Below are 21,888 nucleotides of genomic sequence, written 5' to 3'. Positions count from 1 at the left end.
ATTCATCAGATCAATTTCATCAAGCAACAGAACAGATAAAGCAGTATGAGGACGTGTGAAATGAAATTTCATTTCTTCATGATTAGCCTGCGTCCTTTCAGGCACATTCAGGTCTCCAGCAAATTCTTCAGATGATTATGTACGTCTGGAGACCTGACCCTGCCGAAGATATTAGTTCTTTTTCTTCACCACCCACATCTGAAGGGGTGGCAAAGAGTTCAACACTCTACGAGCTCCATACGAGAAAGGTGGCATAGAAACTAGTCCATTTCGTTTCACATAAGAGGGGTTAGGATAAGCATATGAGTAAGCAGAGAAATTCTTTGAGGACTTATGAACATAATGATTAGAAGAATAATGCTCACATTCGTAGCACTTAGCTCTTCCCTATGAAACAGAGTTGTTAGCACGATGATATTCATATGAGGACATTGATCCTTTTGAGGAATTTGGTCCATATGAAGAATTTGATCTGGGGTTCCTATTCTTCACAGGTGGCGTCCTGAGGACATTCACCTGAAGACTTTCAAGGCACTTTTTGGGAACCCAGATTTTCTTCATAGGAGGACCGTTCCTGCAGTTAGTGCCAACATATCTTGCAAATATTTCACCATTCTGATTTTTGAACAGTTTATAGTTGGAGTCAAATGACTCATCATTAGAACGAGGAGATTCACATGCAAAGCCAGATAAGTTAGATGGATCAACTGGAGGTCCCTTTGCAGCAACCCATGAGGTTTTGGGGTACTTCTCAGGCTTCCAATATCTACCATCGGCATTGAGTTTCCTCTCAAAGGCAATACCCTCTTTCCTAGGTTTCCTGTTGACGATCTGCTTTTTAAGCACATCACAAAGAGTCTGATGCCCTTTGAGGCTTTTGTACATGCCTGTCATGTACAATTCCTTCAGCCCTGCATCGGCAGTGATACTAGCAATGTCCTCAGATGAGGAATTAGTGATAGCAGAGGCAGGTGAAGAATTTAAAACATTAGCAACATTTGAACATTCAGGTGAAGATTAGCAGATTCATGTTCAATGCACTTCAAGAATGGAGGAACAAATTCTTCCTGAGAAGTGCTGATTTGTTGAGCAAGTAATGAATAACACTCCTTCTGAAGATCTTCATAACTCACTCTTAGCTTTTCAAGATCTTGCTTTCTTTGAAGAAATTCATATGAAAGCTTCTCATGATCAGATAAGAGAGTGTTATGATGACCTTGAAGGTTGTCAAACCTAGACTGAAGTTTCTGAAGATTTTCAGTCAAGGTTTTTGTGTGATCCATTTCTTCACCCAACATGTCATCACTTTTGTCTAGCATGTTTTGAACCTTTTCAAAAGCCTTTTGTTGTTTTACAGCAATCTTAGCAAGTTTGGAGTAGCTGGGTTTGAGGTTTTCATCAGATTCATTCTCACTTGATTCAGAGGAGGGGTATTTGAGTACCTTGGCACCTTTTGCCATGAAGCAATAGGTGGGAGCGTAGTCATCATTGTTTCCATCAGCCGTGTTGGTGAAGCAATTTTCTTCAGAGTTGAAGATGGACTTGCTGACGAAAGCAGTAGCGAGAGCCAGGCTCGCCACACCAGCCTCAGACTCCTCAGATGCTTCCTATTCCTCATGTTCCTCAGATTCAGCCTCAGAGTCCATTTCCTTGGCAATGAACGCCCGAGCCATCTTGGAGATGCTCTTCTTGTAAGACGAAGACTTCAAGGATTTTGATGATGAAGATTTTGAGGATTTATTCTTTTTCTTCGCATCATCAGAACTGTAATCCTTGTACTTCTTCTTCTTTGATTCCTTTTCCCACTGAGGACAATCTTGAATATAGTGTCCAAGTTTCTTGCATTTGTGACAAAGCCTCTTCTTGTAGTCACTGGATGAGGAATCAATGCTCCTTGAGGATTTTCCAAAGCGACCACGTCTTGAGAACTTCTGGAATTTCTTCACGAGCAGTGCTAGCTCATGGCTCAGTTCTTCGGGATCACCAAGGCTGCTACCAGAATCTTCATCTTCAGACTCAGACAATGCCTTGGCCTTCAGGGCACGTGATCTATCATAGCTCGAACCATAGAGATCTCTCTTCTCAGCAAGCTGGAACTCATGAGTATTTAGCCTCTCGAAGATATCAGCGGGATCAAGTGACTTGTAATCATCACGTTCTTGTATCATTAATGCCAGAGTATCAAATGAGGAATCAAGCGATCTCAGCTATTTCTTCACCACCTCGTGGTCGGTGATGTCAGTGGCACCAAGTGCTTGAAGCTCATTTGAGATGTCAGTGAGGCGATCGAAGGTCTGCTGAACATTTTCATTGTCGAGTCTTTTGAAGCAGTTGAAGAGATCGCGAAGAACATCAACTCGAGAGTCACGCTGTGTTGAGACTCCTTCATTGACTTTGGACAGCCTATCCCAGATAAGCTTAGCAGTTTGCAAAGAACTCACTCTTCCATACTGTCCTTTGCTCAGATGGCCACATATGATATACTTAGCTTGAGAGTCGAGTTGCTTAAATCTCTTCACATCAGCAGCATTCAGAGAAGGTGTGACTATGGGAACACCATTTTCCACAACATACCAGAGATCGTTATCAATTGCCTCAAGATGCATTCACATCTTATTTTTCCAGTAGGGGTAGTCTGTCCCATCGAAGGTAGGACACCCAGCAGAGACCATGATCATACCTGCGGTCGACATAACTAAAACTCCAGACGGTTAAACCAAAATCACACAGAACAAGGGAGTACCTTGCTCTGATACCAAATGAAAGTGCGTTATATCGACTAGAGGGGGATGAATAGGTGATTTTTATGAATTCTTCACTAAGAGAATTTGCAGGTGAGGAAATTCCTTAGCGAAGAACTACTAGCAGCAGAATAAGTACTCAAAAGTAAACATAACAGAACACAAGCATAGTCAACATGATGAAATGAAGACAAGCACAGAGTACAGAAAGCGTAAACACAAGATAACATAGGATGAAGACAAACAGACTGAAGAAATTGAACTGAGGAAATTGAGAAAGTCTTCATTCAAAGTCTTCAAACACAGATACGAACAAGCACGCAACATAGTTATGAGGAAATTAAAGAGTTGAGGAAATAGAACCAGTGAGCTTGGTGAAGACAATGATTTGGTAGACCAGTTCAAACTGCTGTCTCAGTTGTACATCTGGTTGGAGTGGCTAGGTATTTAAACCCGAGGATACGCAGTCCTGGACACACAGTCCTCACCATATTCTCCTTGAGCTAAGGTCACACAGACCTCGCCCAATCACTCATGGTAAGTCTTCATGTGACTTCCGAACCTTCACAAACTTGGTCACTCGGCGATCCACAATTCCTCTTGGATGCTCTAGACCATCACTACTAGGGAAAAGCATAGCAGCAGCAAGGGTTTTGGGCCTCTCAGTAGCGCGAGGACCGGCGCTACTAATAAGGCGCTACAGCTAACGTATAGTAGTAGCGCCTGTTGTCCCACGCTACTGCTATACATGAATAGCTGCAGCGCTCTTTAGAAAAGGGCGCTGCTGATATTATCTGCAGCGCTGTTTACTAGGATGCGCTACTGGTAAGGCGGCGCTACTACTAAATTTTCCCCCCTTGCTACTACTAGTTTTATTAGTTTTTTCCCTGTATATTTCTTTTGTATTTTCTTGTAATTGAATAGGCTTTATACAATAATCTTTAGCATATCATACACATACAAATGTAATCATAGCATATACATACAATTAGTATCATCAAATCATGTCATCATCATAATCATCATCCAACACAAAGTGGTCTCTCGTCATCATCTCGAAAATAGCGATACAAGTCTCGATTACTTGCAAATACATCGTCATCCATCTAAACAATGATATACGCGAGAAGAGCTATCACTTTGAGTACATGAGTTCGTATCCCTCTCTCGCATTAGCATGAACCTAAACTAACTACTGCCTATCGCTTGGAAACCGGAAACCGGTACAGCTGGGCCTGACACTCCGGCCACTTGTCGTATATATACTCTTGGCGTAGCACTTCATCGCCATCTATGATCTATGCACCTGCATCGTCACATGAGTCGATGATATGCAACATATATAGTTGAGCAACAGAAAGAGACAGACTTGGCAAAAATAGAAACAACATATCATAAGCATAAATAACAAAGTTCATCGTACCCCAAAATGCCCTAACTAGAGTGATTTTCGCTAGTCGAGGAGGAGGACGGTTTAATTACATCACAAATAAATTTTCACTGTACATAACTCAAAGTTTTGTCATACAGAAAGTATGGACTAAATGGACACACTGTCATATATTGACAATCACTCCAACATGTCGTTCCATCCATCCAAGTCAGGGAGATAGTCCTCGAGCTTAGTGAAAGGCTTCATGTCGAGACGCTGAGAGGCTATCCATGTTCGTACGTCTTCTCGTGACATTTGTCCTTCTCCGTAGAACATCCCTGTTTTTCTGACGACCTCCTTCATGATGATTTGGGCAAGTTCGCGCTGGATGTTATAGAACTCAGCTCGAAGTCGATGATCTTCGATATCTCCTATGTCCTTTGCCCATTGCAGAATATGGGCATCGCCGGATCTAGGTGACATGTGAAGGTTCTGGTGATCCTGTCTGTACTCCAGCATGTGGTGTAGGACATAGAATCCATCATTGAGCGAATCGTTCGGTTGCTGGATGCAGCAGAAGTCGGTCTTATGGACGAAGGCGGCCCTGCCGCCCCATCTCTTCTTGTCCCTGACCTCTCCACCCCTTGCTTGGTAGTAAAACATAGCACTGTCGAGAACATCCTTGATGTGGGTGTAATCCGTTTTGTGAATGTTCTTCGACGAGTCCAAGTAAAGAGCGTGGGAGAATCGGGGGTAGACGATGATGAGGACGGCGTGCCCGCCGCTACGCAAAATAAGTACACCTCAAATTAATTAGCCTCCACCGTGCAAATGAATGATTGAAATAGAAGGAAGGATAGCAGCGCGGATGACTTACATTGGATGATAAGGCACGAGAATCACCTCCTTATTCTTATTGGCGAGCATGAAATTAACGATGTAATCCCTCGCATATTCACTATGCTTTGCGCAGACTCCCAAGAAGCCCTCGTGCATGTAGTACGGGTCAGCGACACGGATATGACATATCTGCTCAACCCCGATGATGTAGTTCATGTGCAAGGCATAAAGGCGGGCAAACGTAAAATCCAGCTTCTTCATGTGAAGCATGTCGAATATGTAATCGAATAAGAGGAAGAACTTATCCGCGGGGAAGCTGTCGACGTACGACATTTGCCGCGGAACGTTAACCACGTAGAGTGGCTATCCTGGATCTTTCGAGGCGATGAGGCCTTTCTCTACCCGCAGCACATCATCATGAAGCCTCCTTAGATCGCCGAATATGACCCGTAGCGCTGTTGCAGGTAGGATTGGTTGACCAGGGATATGCCATTTATCCACATCGGGGATATCTATACGGTCCTGAAGACGAGGCTGCTAAGGTGGCTGGATCATAGAATCACCGTTTTTGCCTTTCCTCGCTCTCTTCCTAGACTTCTTTACTACCGGAAGGTCGTCCATAATATGTTGAGACGGCAATTCAGGCACCGACTCATGACGCTCAAACCCTGAGGAGGCGCCAGTATAGACATATTGTTCAGCGCCATGGCGACGTCATCAGCGACTAATGGAGCCTCCTCCTTACCCCGTCCGCTATCACCCAACCCGACACCCAACGCTAATTGGATAGGTGGGGTGTTGATGTTCATACCTTGGGCCGCCTCCAGACGAAGCAAACTCTTTGGCCACAACAGGACCCACCCATTGCAACAATCACCAAGACGCCGCGGTGTCTCGTCGTCATCCCCCACTAGTATTGGAGGAGGCAAATTCTCGTGGCCCGGTTTGACACTGGCCACGGAAACCTTGAAGACGTTCAGAGGGATTGGGCGGCTGTGGAACAATGGTTCCTTCGGCTCCATTATCGCTGCCTTCCCCACGTCCACCTTCTGGTCGCCGATGGTGTACAATATAGTGCACGGGGTTTCGTCGGCCTGCAAAGAAAAGTCTGCGACGTGAGACATCCGAAAGGCAACGAAAACGGGAGATTATACATTTATATTGAAGGGGGCCGGTGTGAAAGATACCGTGAGGGCGTCGAGCTCAGCCAAAGACGAAGCACCACCGAGCACGTCCAGTGCGGAAGCCGGTGCGGGAGCCGGTGCGGGAGCAGGTGCTGGTGCAACGCTAGTCGAGCTGCTCCCCAAGGAGTCAGCAAGGGGAAAGTCCTCTACATTTTTTTCTGGATTTTTCCTTGTCCAAGTGAAAACGCCCGTCACCAAGGAAGTAGACAAATCTGCAACCACCTGTTTTGCGGCAGCTACCGCTATTGCGACTGTCTGAGATTATTTCTTCTCAACCGCAATCTCAACCTTCTTGTCGATGTTTTCTTCAGTTAACCTCCGTCTTTCCTTTCTCTCCTCTGTGATCTCACGGTAGTACTTCTTCCACGTGGCGCCGTCTCCGACACCGTGCACGCGTCCATACGACGGTCGAGTATCCACCGGTTGTCGTTTCAATATGTTCAACACCTAGTTGAATGGAGTGTCCCACTTGGGCCTTGGCAATGCCTCAGACGGCGAGTCGCTTTCGGCCGCAATCTGGTGCTGCTCTCTCTAGAAAAGGCACAAGGATCGTTTACAAATATGACTAACGTGTGCAGTCGAATTGACCAGAAACTAAAATTACCAGCAGCCTCATGAACTCCGTAATGACCGGTTTTGTCTCGTAAACCTTCTTCACTGGGTCCCAACGGTGCCGGGCCCTGAGGACGTCATGCTCCTATGGGACGGTGAAATCCGCCAAGGGGTCTGGGATGCCCAGACTCGCGGCTTCGGCGTCCTCCTTGGCCCATTTGGACCTCTTTCCGCCGTAACCACGGCTTCCGAGGTAGTGGCTCCCAGTGTTCCTCTCTTGAAGCCCCTTCATGTACTGAGACTTTTTTTGGCAGCTTCGGCCTCGCAAGCCTCCTTGAATATTTGAAACTGCTCTTCTGTGATTGTCGGATTATCCTTTACAATCTCATAGTAGGGTTCCTTCTTGTCGGTGATCTTTGCTTTCACTCGATTTTTCCAGGTGGCCAACGCGTCGCTAAACTTGGTCATGGCGTGTTTGTTTATCTTCTTCATTGCTAGGTCCTCGTCTGGATCTTCATAATCCTTCTCATTCTGGCCTGGGAACAAGAATATCTGGTGAAACTTCTTTAGGAGGGAGCTCCTCATATTCTCAATCTTCTGTAGTTTCTCATTGTTGATGGTGGCGGTTGTCTGTACGATGCAGCCTATTTGATTGCCGTAGCATCGACGCGCTTCCTCAGGCGCCTTTGGCTCAAAATTGCTGTCGTCCACCTCCGTGACCACAAGTCTAGTAGTCCTGAGTTTGTTAGGAAGTCGTTGCCTCTTTGCTTTCGGTTCTACACCGGCTCCGCTCCCGGAGGCAGCGCCTGTCTCAGTCTCAGCACTGGTCTCGATGCCGGTCTCAGTCTCAGCACCGGTCTGCATGTCAGCAAAGCTAAAAAATTCGTCAGCCACCCGATAGACGTCATCGCAATCACCAGAACCCTGTCCTTCATCGTTGCTAGCCATGTTTCCTACGATTAAATCTAGTCAATTAATTCTAGACCTAATAAAATGAATAATGACATAAAAAAGGCCTATTGTTTTGCAGGAACGTTGACTCCTTCCCGTTTGCGGCAAATCCCAGGCACTCGATATGTCCTAGTTTGTAGCACAAGTCATGCCGAAATTCGTGGAAAATTTCGGCATGACCTTTGCTAAAAGGTGGACAAATCGAGAACCTGAATTTTGCCGGAACGGAAATGAATCAACATTCCGGCAAAACATAGGCCACTCGGCTGAATTCCCTAGAAACAACAAAAGGCCACTTGGGCACAATCGAACCACTTCAATGTCGATTATGATCAATGACCAAACACAGCTGAGGATTTTTCATATATCATGACCACTTCAAATTTGCATCTCCTAGTGTTTGACACTTCAAGAAAATCTACACAAATCTCATTGTCTCTGAAACTCAATCCAAAAACCAAATATAGATGGATGAACCCTAGAACTCAAATTATGTCCTAAATTTTTGTTCTAATAAAAATTCACTAAAAATTAAGAAACTACTAGACTGGCAACACTAATAGAAATTTATATTCTTTTATTGATTTTTTTTCTCTAAACTAAATCCTACCACCCTAGTTAACATCTAGTTAAACCTTACTTTCCTAACATTTGTAATTAAACACTACAACCATAACCCTACTACCCTAGTTAAGGATATACAATTTTTTCCTACGGCGAGGGAGGCAGGGGCGTCTCTATCAAAGCCCTATCTAAATTCTCTTCCTAACTAAATTCTTTTCCTAACTAAATTAACCTAACTAATTTAGAGAGAGAGAGAGGAGGGGTGGGGGCTTACAGAGGATGGCTCCGGTGGTGGCGAGGGAGGCAGGGGCGTCTCCGGTGACGGCGAGGGAGGCAATTGTGGCGAGAGAGGATCCGGTGGCGTCGACTACGGCTTCGGTGGCGCTGATGTGGCCGCGCGGCTCCGGTGGCGTTGGGGGCGGCTCCGGTGGCGTCGACGACGCACGGCTCTGGTGGCTCCGGGGGCATCGACGTCGGCAGGAGACGGCGGTGAAGTGGGGCGATGGCGAATTGGGCAAACGGCGGCGGGGTGGGTCGAGGGATTTGGGGGAGAAGTGGTGGCCGGGGTGAAACGGTTTTTTGGTTAAGTCAAACATAGCGGTAGCGCTTTTCGCGAAACGCGCTATAGTTAAGTTAGCTATAGCGATTTTCACAAAACGCGCTATTGCTATAGCTATGTAATTCCCTTCATATTTCTTATTTCCTTCTCTGTTTCTACAGCGGGGGTCTAGGAAACGCGTTGCAGCTATGTTAGCTATAGCGGCTATTACGGACAAACCCTACTGCTATGCCTTTCTCATTTTTTCGCTTTTTCATTTATTTTGCTCTACATTTTATTTTTTCCTTTCTCCTTTTTCTATTTCTTTATTTTTCATTTAATTTCCCATTTGTTTTTCATTTCATTTTATTTCCATTAGCAGTAGCGCTCTCCACGTGAAACGCCCTGCTACTTATGTCCTAGCGGTAGCGCGCTTCTCTCAAGACCGCTACTACTATGCGTAGCCTATCATTTTGGCAATGGGAATATTAGTCGTAGCTCTTTTTCATGTGCACACGCTACTACTACTATTGTATCTATAGCGCGGTTTTCGCACATACGCTACTGCTACTTAGCACTAGCGCCCGTTTTTGCCACGCGCTACTGCCAAATTTCTGTGTATAAGGTTTTCCCTAGTAGTGCATGACGCCTAACCGTCTGGAAGAAGCACAGTCTTCAAAGGTAATAAGCGTTAGATCCACGCAGGATCAATCTTTTTAGTGATGCTCAATCACTTGAGGTTTGTAGGTGTTTGGGTTTGGGTTTTCCTCACTTGATGATTTTTGCTCAAAGTCCTCAGAGGATGGGATGCTCTCAAATGACAAGTGTTAGTTTATCTCAGAGCAGCCAACCAGCTAGTGGTTGTAGGGGGCGGCTATTTATAGCCTAGGTAGCAGCCCGACATGATAAGACATAAATGCCCTTCAATGATATGACCCTTAGGTGGATAGATATTTTGGGACAGCTGGCGCATAGCACATCAACGGTCAGAAATTTGAGTATCAAATTCCTCAGAGATATCATGTTCTTCACTGTGTAGGCAATCCGCACTGGCGAATTCCTAACTCCTTAGTCAGAACAAATTCCTCAGAGACCAGAAGAACTTCGTCTCTATCACTGAAGAATATGACTGAACTGTATGAGATTTTCCAATGGCTTCACTCGTAGGGATTGGTAGGTGTAGGATTTTGAGTTGAGCATCACATGGAAATTTTTTCCTTAGTATTTCCTCGACTCCCTTTAATAGTACGGTGATTCCTATGACTCAAGAAAGAGAAAATGAAACTACGAAACAAGAGTCTTAATGCTTCATGTTCCCTGAATGAATACCAAGTCTTCAGGATTGCACCAATTTCTTCACTTTCAAAGTCTTCAGAAATCCAAAGTCTTCAATCGAAGAACTTCATTTTTAGGGGTCGACTTTCTCTGTAAATATCAAACTCCTCATAGACTTATAGACCCGTGTACACTCAAAAACACATTAGTCCCTTAACCTATAAGTCTTCAATACACCAAAATCACTAAGGGGCACTAGATGCACTTACAATCTCCCCCTTTTTGGTGATTGATGACATTATAGGTTAAGTTTTCAATGGGGATAAACATATGAAGTGTAAATACTGATATTGAGGAATTTGATTGCAAGATATAGAAGAACTCCCCCTGAAGATGTGCATAGTGAGGAATTTGCTTTTGAAGCATTGCACACTTTGAAGAATAGAATCATGGAGATCTCCCCCTATATCTCGTAATTCATACATGCATTTGACATATCATAATGACGAATTTGAAATGCATGATGAAATATGGTGACTGATGTAATTCAGCATGCACTTACAGCAATCCACAGCACAACCACACTAGACATCATCCACACTGACATTTGTGGACCATTTTCGGTGAAAAGTGTGGATGGCTATGACTCATTCATAACATTCACAGATGATTACTCTCGCTATGGAAATATTTATCCAATCAAAGAAAGATCTGAAGCGTTGGATAAATTGAAAACATTCAAAGCTGAACTTGAAAATTAGCATGATAAAAGAATAAAGACAGTAAGGTCCGACCGTGGGGGAGAGTACTACGGTCGGCACACTCCATATGGCCAAGTCCCTGGACCTTTTGCGAAGTTCTTGCAGGAGACTGGCATAGTAGCCCAGTATTCAATGTCGGGCAAGCCTCAGCAAAATGGAGTAGCTGAAAGGCGCAACCGTACCCTTATGGATATGGTGCGCAGCATGATGAGTTATTCCAACTTGCCATTGGGATTGTGGATGGTGGCGCTTAAAACCTCCATTCACATTCTCAATAGAGTACCAAGCAAGTCGGTTCCCAAAACACCGTACGAGCTATGGATAGGAAGGATGCCCTCCCTACAACACTTCAGGGTGTTGGGGTGCCCTGCTGAGGCCAAAATGTTTAATCCAAACATTGCAAAGTTAGATCCCAAAACAGTTAGTTGCCACTTCATTGGCTATCCAGATAGATCAAAAGGTTTTTGTTTCTACTGCCCAGACAGATATACAATTTTTTTAGAAACGAGACATGCAGTCTTCTTAGAGGACGAAATGATGAGGGGGAGCTTGGTAGCTCGGAAAATTGATCTTCAGGAGAAGAGGGCGCATGCACCTAATCCGATGATTTAGAAGCCATTTTTCTCACTACCAGTTGCAACTCCACCCATGACAACTATGGGAGTAGACCCGGAACCTGTCGGTCAGGAGCCGACTGAACCCGTTGTTGAGCATCAAAGGGAGGTGCAACAGTAAATTTTAGAAGAAGTGCCAGAAGTTGAGGCACAGAATGTGCCAGAAACTGAGGCCCTTAGAAGGACTACAAGACCAAGAAAGTCAGCTATTTCTACTGACTTTAAAGTTTATAACACAGAAATGGTTCATATGGAAAAATATCCCACCTCATATGAAGAAGCCATGAGAAGCCCTCATTCATCAAAGTGGATGAAGGCAATGGAAGACGAGATGAAATCGATGAGTTCCAAAGATGTTTGGGACTTAGAGGAAATTCCTAAAGGAGCCAAAACAGTAGGCTGCAATTGCTCTACAAAATTAAGTATGACTCTAAAGGGAATATAGAAAAGTATAAAGCATGACTCGTGGCAAAAGGATTTACACAAAGAGAAGGGATAGATTACAATGAGACATTTTCTCCAGTCTCATGTAAGGATTCCTTCAGAATCATAATGGCATTAGTTGCTCATTTTGATTTAGAGTTACATCAAATGGATGTTAATACGGCATTTCCGAATGGTGATTTAGAAGAAAATGTCTACATGAAACAACCCAAGGGATTTTATCATGGAAGGCAAGGAAAATATGGGATGCCGCCTGAAGAAATCCATTTATGGATTAAAGCAAGCCTCTAGACAGTGGTATCTAAAGTTTAATAAAACGATTAAAAGTTTTGGATTTAAAGAAAATATTGAGGATAACTGCATTTATGCAAAGTTTAAAGGTGGGAAATATATTTTCCTAATCTTGTATGTGGATGATATTCTGATTGCTAGCAGTGATGTAAGTCTACTACAAGAAACAAAGAAATTCTTATCCTCAAATTTTGACATAACAGACCTTGGTGAAACATCATATGTTTTGGGCATAGAAATTCACCGAGATAGAAACAATGGAGTCTTAGGACTATCGCAGAAAGTATATTTAGAAAAGATTCTTAAAAGGTATAATTTGCATGCGAGTAAAGCCACTGCTGCTCCTATAGTTAAGGGTGATAGTTTTAGGAAATTCCAATGTCCCAAGAACTAGTACGAGATCGATCAAATGAAAGCAGTACCATATGCTTCGGTAGTTGGCAGCTTACAGTCTGCACAAGTGTGCACTCGCCCTGACTTAGCTTTTATCACCGGGGTACTCGGTAGATATCAAGAGAATCGATGCATGGAGCACTGGAAGATGGTAAAGAAAGCATTGTGTTATGCGCAAGGCACGAAAGACTACATGCTAATATACGGGAGAAGTGATTCCCTAGAGATAAAAGGGTATTCAGACGCAGATTTTGCGGGGGACAGAGATGATAGAAAATCCACGTCAGGATACCTCTTCACTCTCGCTGGGGAGCTATTTCGTGGAAAAGCTCCAAGCAGTCGATAGTTGCATCATCCATGATGTATGCAGAATTTATAGCATGCTTGGAAGCCACGAGGCAGGTGATATGGCTTAAGAAATTTGTACCCGACTTGGAAGTGGTAGATTGTATTCACAAACCACTAAAGATGTACTGTGGCAACCAGCCCACAGTATTTTACGATCACAATCACAACCAGTCGAGTAATGCTTCCAAAACAATACGGATAAGGTATTATGTTGTGAAAGATAAAATCCAAGATCAAACTATAAGTCTCGAGGATATAAGGACAAAGGATATGCTTGCAGATCCGCTAACGAAAGGCTTATCACCCAATGTGTTAAAGGAACACTTAGCCGGCATGGGTTTAAGGAAAAGCCTTATGATTCCTGGATAGGCCCAAAAGAAACATAATTTGTTTCTAAACATAACGTATGTTGTAGCTGTATAATTCTATCGGCAATTTAGTTGTGACGATGAAACAAGCTCTATGTATCAATATGCGATGAAACAAATAAACTAGAAAGTATAAAGTTAAAAGTAAAGTTGAGATCAAGGGGGAGAATGTTAGGTTGATCTCTCTCTCGTCCGAACCCAACGGGTCGAACGGCCCCCTGACTCGCGCCTTGATCGGGGGCGCCCAACCAAACCATGGTTGGTGGGCCCCTGTGACCCGCGCTATATAAACAGAGGTGGGGGCCGGGGCACGATTCACGAGGTTAATCGCTACCACAATCCTCACCTACAATCCCTACCGATCTAGGGTTAGCGCGGTGCTCACGGGAAGCACACCACCGCCGCCATCTCTCTGCCATCACCGGTCCCTACTTCACCATGGCCGACGCTGGATCGAGTTCTAAGTTCACCAGAAGATCTAACCGACTCGATCCAAAGCACTCTATCAGGGTACACCTAGCGGGTGAAGTAAGGAAAGAAAAACTTCGCTTGTTTAATAGGAGTAGTGAGAATAGACATAAGATTGGCGCATCTGGGCCTTTGGATCTGGTGGATGAATGGCCCACGTCTACTTAATTTCTTTCAAAAAAAAAGATTGAGCAATCGAGAAGGACAGCTGTCTATAAATAATGCCTACTTGAGATTCTCTTATCATCAGCGGCAGCGCACTGTACACAAATGCTCTAAACGAGATGGGAGCCATTGAAATTAGTAGCGCTGAGCTTCTGCAAGCCGAGGCCGATCTCATTCGCCACTCCCTAGGCTACCTCAAGTCCATGGCATTGCATTGTGCTGTCAAGCTTGGAATCCCTGATGCTCTCCAGCGCTGCGGTGGCAGCGCCTCCTTGGCTGAGCTGCTTGCTACCCTCCGCATCCCTCAAACCAAACAGCCCTACCTATCGCGCCTCATGAAGGTGCTAGCCATGGAAGGACTACGCTTTGTCAGCGTTACAAACGGCGACGTGTACCACCTAAACACGCTGTCTCGACTCCTCATCAGCGACGAGGGCAGCCACGCGTGGCGGATGTCGCCGTGCGTGATGCTATCAACCACGCCGCAGTTCATTGGATCCGCTCTGCGCCTGGGGCAATGGTTCCAGAGTGAGGGCGACGGCGACGGCGAGGTCACGGCCTTCATGATGGCCAACAGGGGGCAGAGCCCCCATACCGCTGCTGCCCAGGACGCTGAGTTTAACTCGGTGTTTAACCAGGCGATGGCTGCCGACAGCCGGTACCTCGCAGACCTTGTGGTCCGTGAATGCGGCGATGTATTCAAGGGGATAGGCGCGCTGGTGGACGTCGCCGGCGGGACAGGTACGATGGCGAGGGCCATTGCCAAGGCCTTCCCACATGTCAAGTGTGCAGTGCTTGACCTCCCACATGTGGTTCAGGGCATCACATGTGACAATGTGGAGTTTATTGCTGGGGACATGATGGAGTTCATTCCACCTGCAGACTGCATTTTACTCAAGGTATTATTCTTCTTCTATCGCTGCACAAATTACTACTCAAGTTAGTTTTGTTGATATTAACTGTTGTTGGATTTGGTACGCAGTACGTGCTGCATAACTGGACCGACGAGGATTGTGTGAAGATCCTGACACGATGCAGAGAAGCCATTTCCCATCATAAAAATGGGAAGATCATCATCATTGATGCAGTGGTTGGGTCTCCCTCACAAGATCTAGACCTACTCCAAACTCAACTCCTGATGGATATGGAGATGATGTCATTATTTATGGCAAAAGAACGATATGAGCACGAGTGGAACAAAATATTCGCCGAAGCAGGATTTATTAACTACAAGATTCAACACACCCTAGGTCTGCGATCGGTCATTGAACTCTACATATAAGTACTTGTTGATCCATAGATCAATCTACTGAGTAATAAAGGGCCATGTACACCAATCAGTCCATCTAGAGGCCGGGCTATCCCCTTTCCGAAATAAAAGTTCGATCTACCTAGCGAGTAGTATCCTTGTGTCATGTTCCAGTTTGCTTTGTAATAAAAACAGAGTGTGTCAGTACAACTGCTACTTCCCAGTCTTTTCTGCCTTTCTTGCAGTTAATCATGTGTCCCATGATCTCATATTTGTCTCACTATCGGCTGAGACCCATCAACATCTAATGACACATGATGTCGCCTCACATCGTGGTGCATTCTCATTCAAAATTAATAATAGTCATGCCTACTTCCAAGTATCCTCCGGGTCATCTGCAAGTAAGATAACAATTTTCAAAATGGAGGTTCAACCCCTGTAGCATTTTTCTGAATGAAACATTTGCAAATTGCTAGCTGGCAATGTTTGATCGGAAACTATATCACATATAAAGACTACGCTCAAAGTTCAATGTTTTGATAGTTTTGAATTTTTATCGGCTGCATTCAAGATTGGGCCAAATTTGAATGCACGGTGATTGATACAAAGGGCTTGAAAATTCAATAAGGAATAAGCTATCCTGCATAGCACCCTGATGGAACATATTGGTGTATTTTTTGGAAAATAAATTACGCGCATACATTTATATCTGTAAAGCTAAAATTTGCCCAATGTTGGCCGGAACTAAAAGATAAAAACAAATATAGCTACGACTCTAGAAAAATTTGGTGTGACCTTGGATGTTTTCATCATACAAGATTATGAATCTGTGAAAAGTGACATGGGGACGACGTTTGACATGTTTATTTTGGTACTTGCTTCATAAAACAACCCACCTTTTGAGGGTTTTTGCAGTAATAAAATGCAAAATCACTTTTTTGTGTGAAAAAAAAATAAAAAAATTCTAGTTTGCAATGTTTCTTAGAATACCAAGATTAGCCATGTGCCAAATATAATGAAGCATGCCAAGGTTTTGGCAATCTAGATGGTCATTTGGGCTGAAAGCCAGGTTAACTCATACATGATAGCTTTTTTGTTAAGGCTTTTCTTCCAGATCTTCGAATTGCAAGTTCTCTATTTTTCTTCGGAACTAGGTCACATATAAGGACTGCGCACAAAAAGTTTTCATTAATTTTTTATTTTTTGGGAGTTTCCTTCTCGCCATTCAAATTTGGGTCAAATGTAGGTGCTTGATGATTCATACAAGGGGCTTGAAAATTCAAAAATCTACAACATATCGGTCATGGCACCATGCTAGGGCACCTTGGAATATTTTGGGGGAAAATAGGGGCAGGCATTTATGTATCTACATTTCTAATTGACCGAAAGACGGCTGAAGCTAGAAAATACAAATATACCTGCACCTAGAGAAAATTCGGTATTGTATGGGACTTGGCCATTATAGATTTCAAATGGACCCAAAGACGGCTGAAGCTAAAAATATACTACAACTATAGATGCACCTCGAGAAAAATCCGATATTGTATGGGATTTGGCCATCGTACAAGATTAGGTGTCTATGAAAATCAAGAGATGAACATTTTGCAAGTTTATTTTGGTACTTGCTTCTAAAAAGACCACTTTTTGCACTAATAAAATAGAAAATCCTTTTTTGTGTTGAAAAGGATAAAAACACTAGTTGGCAATGTTTCGTAGAATACCATTATGCATCTAAAGCGCGTACAATGAAGATGGTCTAGAACGCATAATACAATGCGTTACAGACAATGTCCATAGCATGCTCTGTGCATGCCCTGCTATGTTCAGAGTGCCTTACTGATGCTTGCAACTAGCATGGTTGAACCAGCTGGCTCCTTCTAGTATCTATTGCTGGGAGGATCTCGCCCGAGTGTTCATCAGAACTTTTGAAGGTACCTGCAAACGTCCTGCTGGTTTGTCTGAATTACAGCATTGTGTGCAGAAGTCGAATGAAATGTTGAGACACTACATCCAGTGCTGGACCACTCTTCATCACACAGTGGAAAATGTTACCAAGCGCTAAGATGTCTGTGCCTTCAAGGCTGGTGTTAGGTACAGAGAGCTCTATCTCAAGTTTGGTCAGACGGGACATATGTCCCTGAATAAGATGATGGAGATTGCCACTCGGTACGCCAATGGTGAAGAGGAAGACCGCCTCCGTAGCGGCAAAGGAAAAATAGTCGGCAATGTTGGCGGTGGTGGAAATTCCAATCGGAAGCAGAAACGCAAAGCCGATGGATCTGCTCAGGCAGAAGCGGCCACTCTAGCGGCACAAGGAAAAAACAAGGGAAAACCCAAGGGGCAGTTCGCCCACTAGAAGTCGAAGAGTCAGTCGGGGATGAACGTTCTGGACATGTCATCTGCCATTCACACGAAGAAAAATGAAGAAGTGAATTTGATATTGCCCAAGCATACCACTCGACAGTGCAGATTGTTGATCCAGCAGTTCAAGGAAGGACAACCGAGTGGAAAGACACCCGAAAAAGATGAAGAAGACGAAGAGAAGGGCGAAGATTTTCCAGAAGTCAATGCCACTCTGATGATTTTTGCTAATGTAGAAAGCAAAAGTCAACTGAGAGTCATCAACAGAGAAGTCAACATGGTTGCTCCTGCCACCCCAGCATACCTAAAGTGGTCTCAGACTCCTATCACCGTGCTCATGTGTTGGGGAACGTTGCATGGGAAACAAAAAAATCCTACGCTCACGAGGATCAATCTAGGAGATGCACATCTACGAGGGGAGAGTTGGATCCAGATTCCCTTGTAGATCGCTAAGCGGAAGCGTTACTAGAACGCGGTTGATGGAGTCGTACTCACGGCGATTCAAATCGCATAAGATCCGATCTAGCGCCGAACGGACGGCGCCTTCGCATTCAACACACGTACGGCTTGATGACGCCTTCACCTCCTCGATCCAGCGAGCGATGGTGAAGTACTAGCTCGAGTCCTCCGGTAGCGCGACGGTGTGGTGGAGCTGGTGGTGGAGGAATTGCGGCAGAGCTTCGCTAAGCACTACGCGGAGAAAGAGGTGACCGAGAGAGAGAGAGGCAGCGCCACGGCCAGAATTGTGTGTGGCTGCCCTCTGTCCCCATCTATATATATAGGGGGAAGGGGGGAGGAGGAGGCGCCCTAGGGTTACCCTAGGGGAGGGGCGGCGGCCACAAGGAAACCCTAGATGGGTCTGGGCGACCCCCACCCTAGGAGACTTGCCCCCCAAGCCAGGAGAGGGCGGCTGCCCTAGGGGAGGCGCCCACCTCTCCAGGTTACGTGAAATGAGATGGGAGGGGCGCACAGCCCTTTAATGGGCTGGTGTGCCCCCTCCCCTTGGCCCATAAGGCCCCCCAACACTTGCCGGGGCCTCCGAAACACCTTTCAGTACTCCGTTTTTCCACCGGGTACTCCCGGAACACTTCCGGACTGCAATATCCTTCATCCAATATATTAATCTTCACCTTCGGACCATTCCGGAGTTCCTCGTCACGTCCGGGATCTCATCCGCGACTCCGAACAACCTTCGGTTACCAACACTATGACTCAACTATACTTATATCGTTACCAAACGTTAAGTGTGTAGACCATGCGAGTTAGAGAACTATGCAGGCATGACCGAGACACCTCTAGGTCAATAACCAATAGCGGGACCTGGATGCCCATATTCGTTCCCACATATTCTACGAAGATCTAATCGATTGAACCTCAATGCAAGGATTCAGACAATCCCATATATAGTTCCCTTTGTCTATCGGTATGTTACTTGCCCGAGATTCGATGGTCGGTATCTCTATACCTAGTTCAATCTCATTACCGGCAAGTCTCTTTACTCATTCCGTAATACAAGATCCCGTGGCTAACTCATTAGTCACATTGCTTGCAAACTTCTTGTGATGTTGTATTACCAAGTGGGCCCTGAGATACCTCTCCGTCACACGGAGTGACAAATTCCAGTCTTGATCCATGCCAACTCAACGGACACCCTCGGAGATACCTGTAGAGCACCTTTATAGTTAACCATTTACGTTGCGACGTTTGGTACACACAATGTACTCCTCCCGTGTCAGTGAGTTGCATGATCTCATGGTCGTAGGAACATATACTTGACATGCAGAAAACAATGGCAATAAACTGACATGATCATATGCTACGTTCTTTGTTTGGGTCTCGTCCATCACATCATTCTCCTAATGATGTGATCCCGTTATCAAATGACAACTCATGTCTATGGCTAGGAAATCGTAGCCATCTTTTGATCAACGAGCTAGTGTAGTAGAGGCTCACTAGGGACACGTTGTTGTCTATATATCCACACATGTATCTGAGTTTCCGATCAATACAATTCTAGCATTGATAATAAACGATTACCATGAACAAGGAAATATAATAACAACCATTTTATTATTGCCTCTAGGGTATATTTCCAATAGTCTCCCGCTTGCACTAGAGTCAATAATCTAGTTCACATCACCATGTGATTAACACTCTTAGTTCACATGGCCATGTGACTAACACCCAAAGAATTTTTCTAGAGTCACTAATCTAGTTCACATTACCATGTGATTACACTCAATGAGTTATGGGGTTTGATCATGTTATGCTTGTAAGAGAGGTTTTAGTCAACGGGTCTGCAACATTCAGATCCGTATGTACTTCCCAAATATCTATACTGTAGATGCTGCTACCACGCTCCACTTGGAGCTATTCCAAATGGTCGCTCCACTATACGTATCCGGTTTGCTACTAAGAATCATCCGGATTGTTGTCAAAGCTTGCATCGGTGTAACCCTTTAGGTCGAACTCTTTGTAACCTCCATAACCGAGAAACATTTCCTTATTCCTCTAAGGATAATTTTGACCGCTGTCCAGTGATCCACTCCTGGATCACTCTTGTACCCCATTTCCAGATACATGGCAAGGCACACATCAGGTGCGGTACACAGCAGGGCATACCGTATGGAGCCTATGGCTAAAGCTTAGGGGACGACCTTCGTCCTTCCTCTTTCTTCTTCCGTAGTCGAGCTTTGAGTCTTACTCAACTTCACACCTTAGAACTTAGGTAAGATCTCCTTCTTTGACTGATCCATTTTGAACTCCTTCAAAATCCTGTCAAGGTGTGTGCTCTTTGAAAGTATCATTGGGCGTCTTGATCTATCTCTATAGATCTTGATGCTCAATATGTAAGCAGCTTTACTCAGGTCTTCCTTTGAAAAACTCTTTTAAAACAACCGTTTATGCTTTCCAGAAATTCTACATCATTTCGGATCAACAATATATCATCCACATAGACTTATCAGAAATGTTGTAGTGCTCCCACTCACTTTCTGTAAATAGAAGTTTCTAGCAAACTTTGTATAAACCAAAAATCTTTGATCACCTCATCAAAGCATGTATTCTGACTCCGAGATGCTTGCTCTAATCCATAGGAGGATCGCTGGAGCTAGCATACCTTTTAGCATCCTTAGGATCGACAAAACCTTCTGATTGTATCACATACAACCTTTCCTCACGAAAACCGGCAAGGAAACTTTGTTCTGACAATCACCTGCCAGATTTCATAATCAAAAAATGTAGCTAATGCTAACATGATTCTGATGGACTTAAGCATCGCTACGGCTGAGAAAATCTCATCGTAGTCAACTCCTTGAACTTGTGAAAAATTCTTTGCCACAAGTCGAGATTTATAGACGGTGACAATACCATCCACGTTCGTCTTCTTCTTAAAGACCCTTTTTGAATACTGCCGGGGATGTCAATGATTACAACAAAGGCAATGTCACTTTTCATGTTAATGGTAAAGAGCATACGGTGCATTTTCCGAGGAAACAATATCGAGTTCATAGTATTAACTCCATTGAAAAATCTTCAACAATTACTATTAAAGACTTTGAATTTCCTCTACCTACTGTCAAGATGAAATATGATGTACTTATTATTGGGGATATGCATATCCCCGTTGAGGTAACCTAGTGTTATTCGAAGATTCTCCGGTTTTATGTGTTTCGAAAAAAGTTTGTCAAGGAGACTTGATCAACCTCATTGATGGATTTCTTTTGAAGAACATGAATGGATGAATTTAGAAGGCACAACCTTCTGTTCCCAACTTTTAATTTCTGTTATTTAGAAGAAAAATAATAAAAATAGCTTTCTTTTCCTGTTTCTGCATTATCCGTTCAATAAAAAATGATCTAAAATAGAAGTTCTCCAAATGCCCTGAAATTCAAGTATGATTTTTTCTGGAATATTTAAGAATTTCTGAGATAGATAACTAGTCAGGGGGATGCACCAGTGGGCCACGAGCCCAGGAGGCACGCCTAGCAGGCTCGTGGGTCCCACGTGGCCCCCCTCCACTTATTCCAGCACCCATCTCCTTCGTCTACCTCCAGAAAAAATCCCCCCACAGCTCAAATCCGTGTTCTTGCTCATTTTGCTGCATTTTTTTATCTCCTTATGCAAAGCCCCATTCACAAAACTGGTGTGGGGAATTGTTCCTTGGTATGTGACTCCTCATTGGTCCAATTAGTTTTTGTTCTAGTGCTTTATTTATTGCATAATGTGGTTGCCTTGGTGACCATGTTCTTGAGCTTTGAATGTCAAATTTAGTTGGTCCCAAGTAGTTTTGATGCATGATATGGCCTCTAGGCACTTGTAGGAGTAGTTGCTATAAGTTTTGTTAAGTTTTGTTCACTTTTGTTTTGAGTCACTAAAAATTCCAGAAATTTTTCAGAAAAAGGGATATG

General features: G+C 44.2%; 1 protein-coding gene across 1 annotated transcript; it reads left to right on the top strand.

The window, feature by feature from the left end:
* Positions 1–13,958: 13,958 nt before the first annotated feature.
* Positions 13,959–15,344, top strand: LOC125549464 (flavonoid O-methyltransferase-like protein Os11g0303600). Its single transcript, XM_048712872.1, has 2 exons — positions 13,959–14,768; positions 14,852–15,344. The coding sequence occupies exons 1-2, from the start codon at positions 13,989–13,991 to the stop codon at positions 15,149–15,151; spliced, it is 1,080 nt and encodes a 359-aa protein (XP_048568829.1). The 5' UTR covers positions 13,959–13,988; the 3' UTR covers positions 15,152–15,344.
* Positions 15,345–21,888: the final 6,544 nt, after the last annotated feature.

Source organism: Triticum urartu, chromosome 3 (genome assembly GCF_003073215.2).
Source record: "Triticum urartu cultivar G1812 chromosome 3, Tu2.1, whole genome shotgun sequence".
NCBI classification, from domain to species: Eukaryota; Viridiplantae; Streptophyta; class Magnoliopsida; order Poales; family Poaceae; genus Triticum; species Triticum urartu.
The sequence above is the reverse complement of the archived record's forward strand: the minus strand, read 5'-3'. Positions and strand labels throughout refer to the sequence as shown.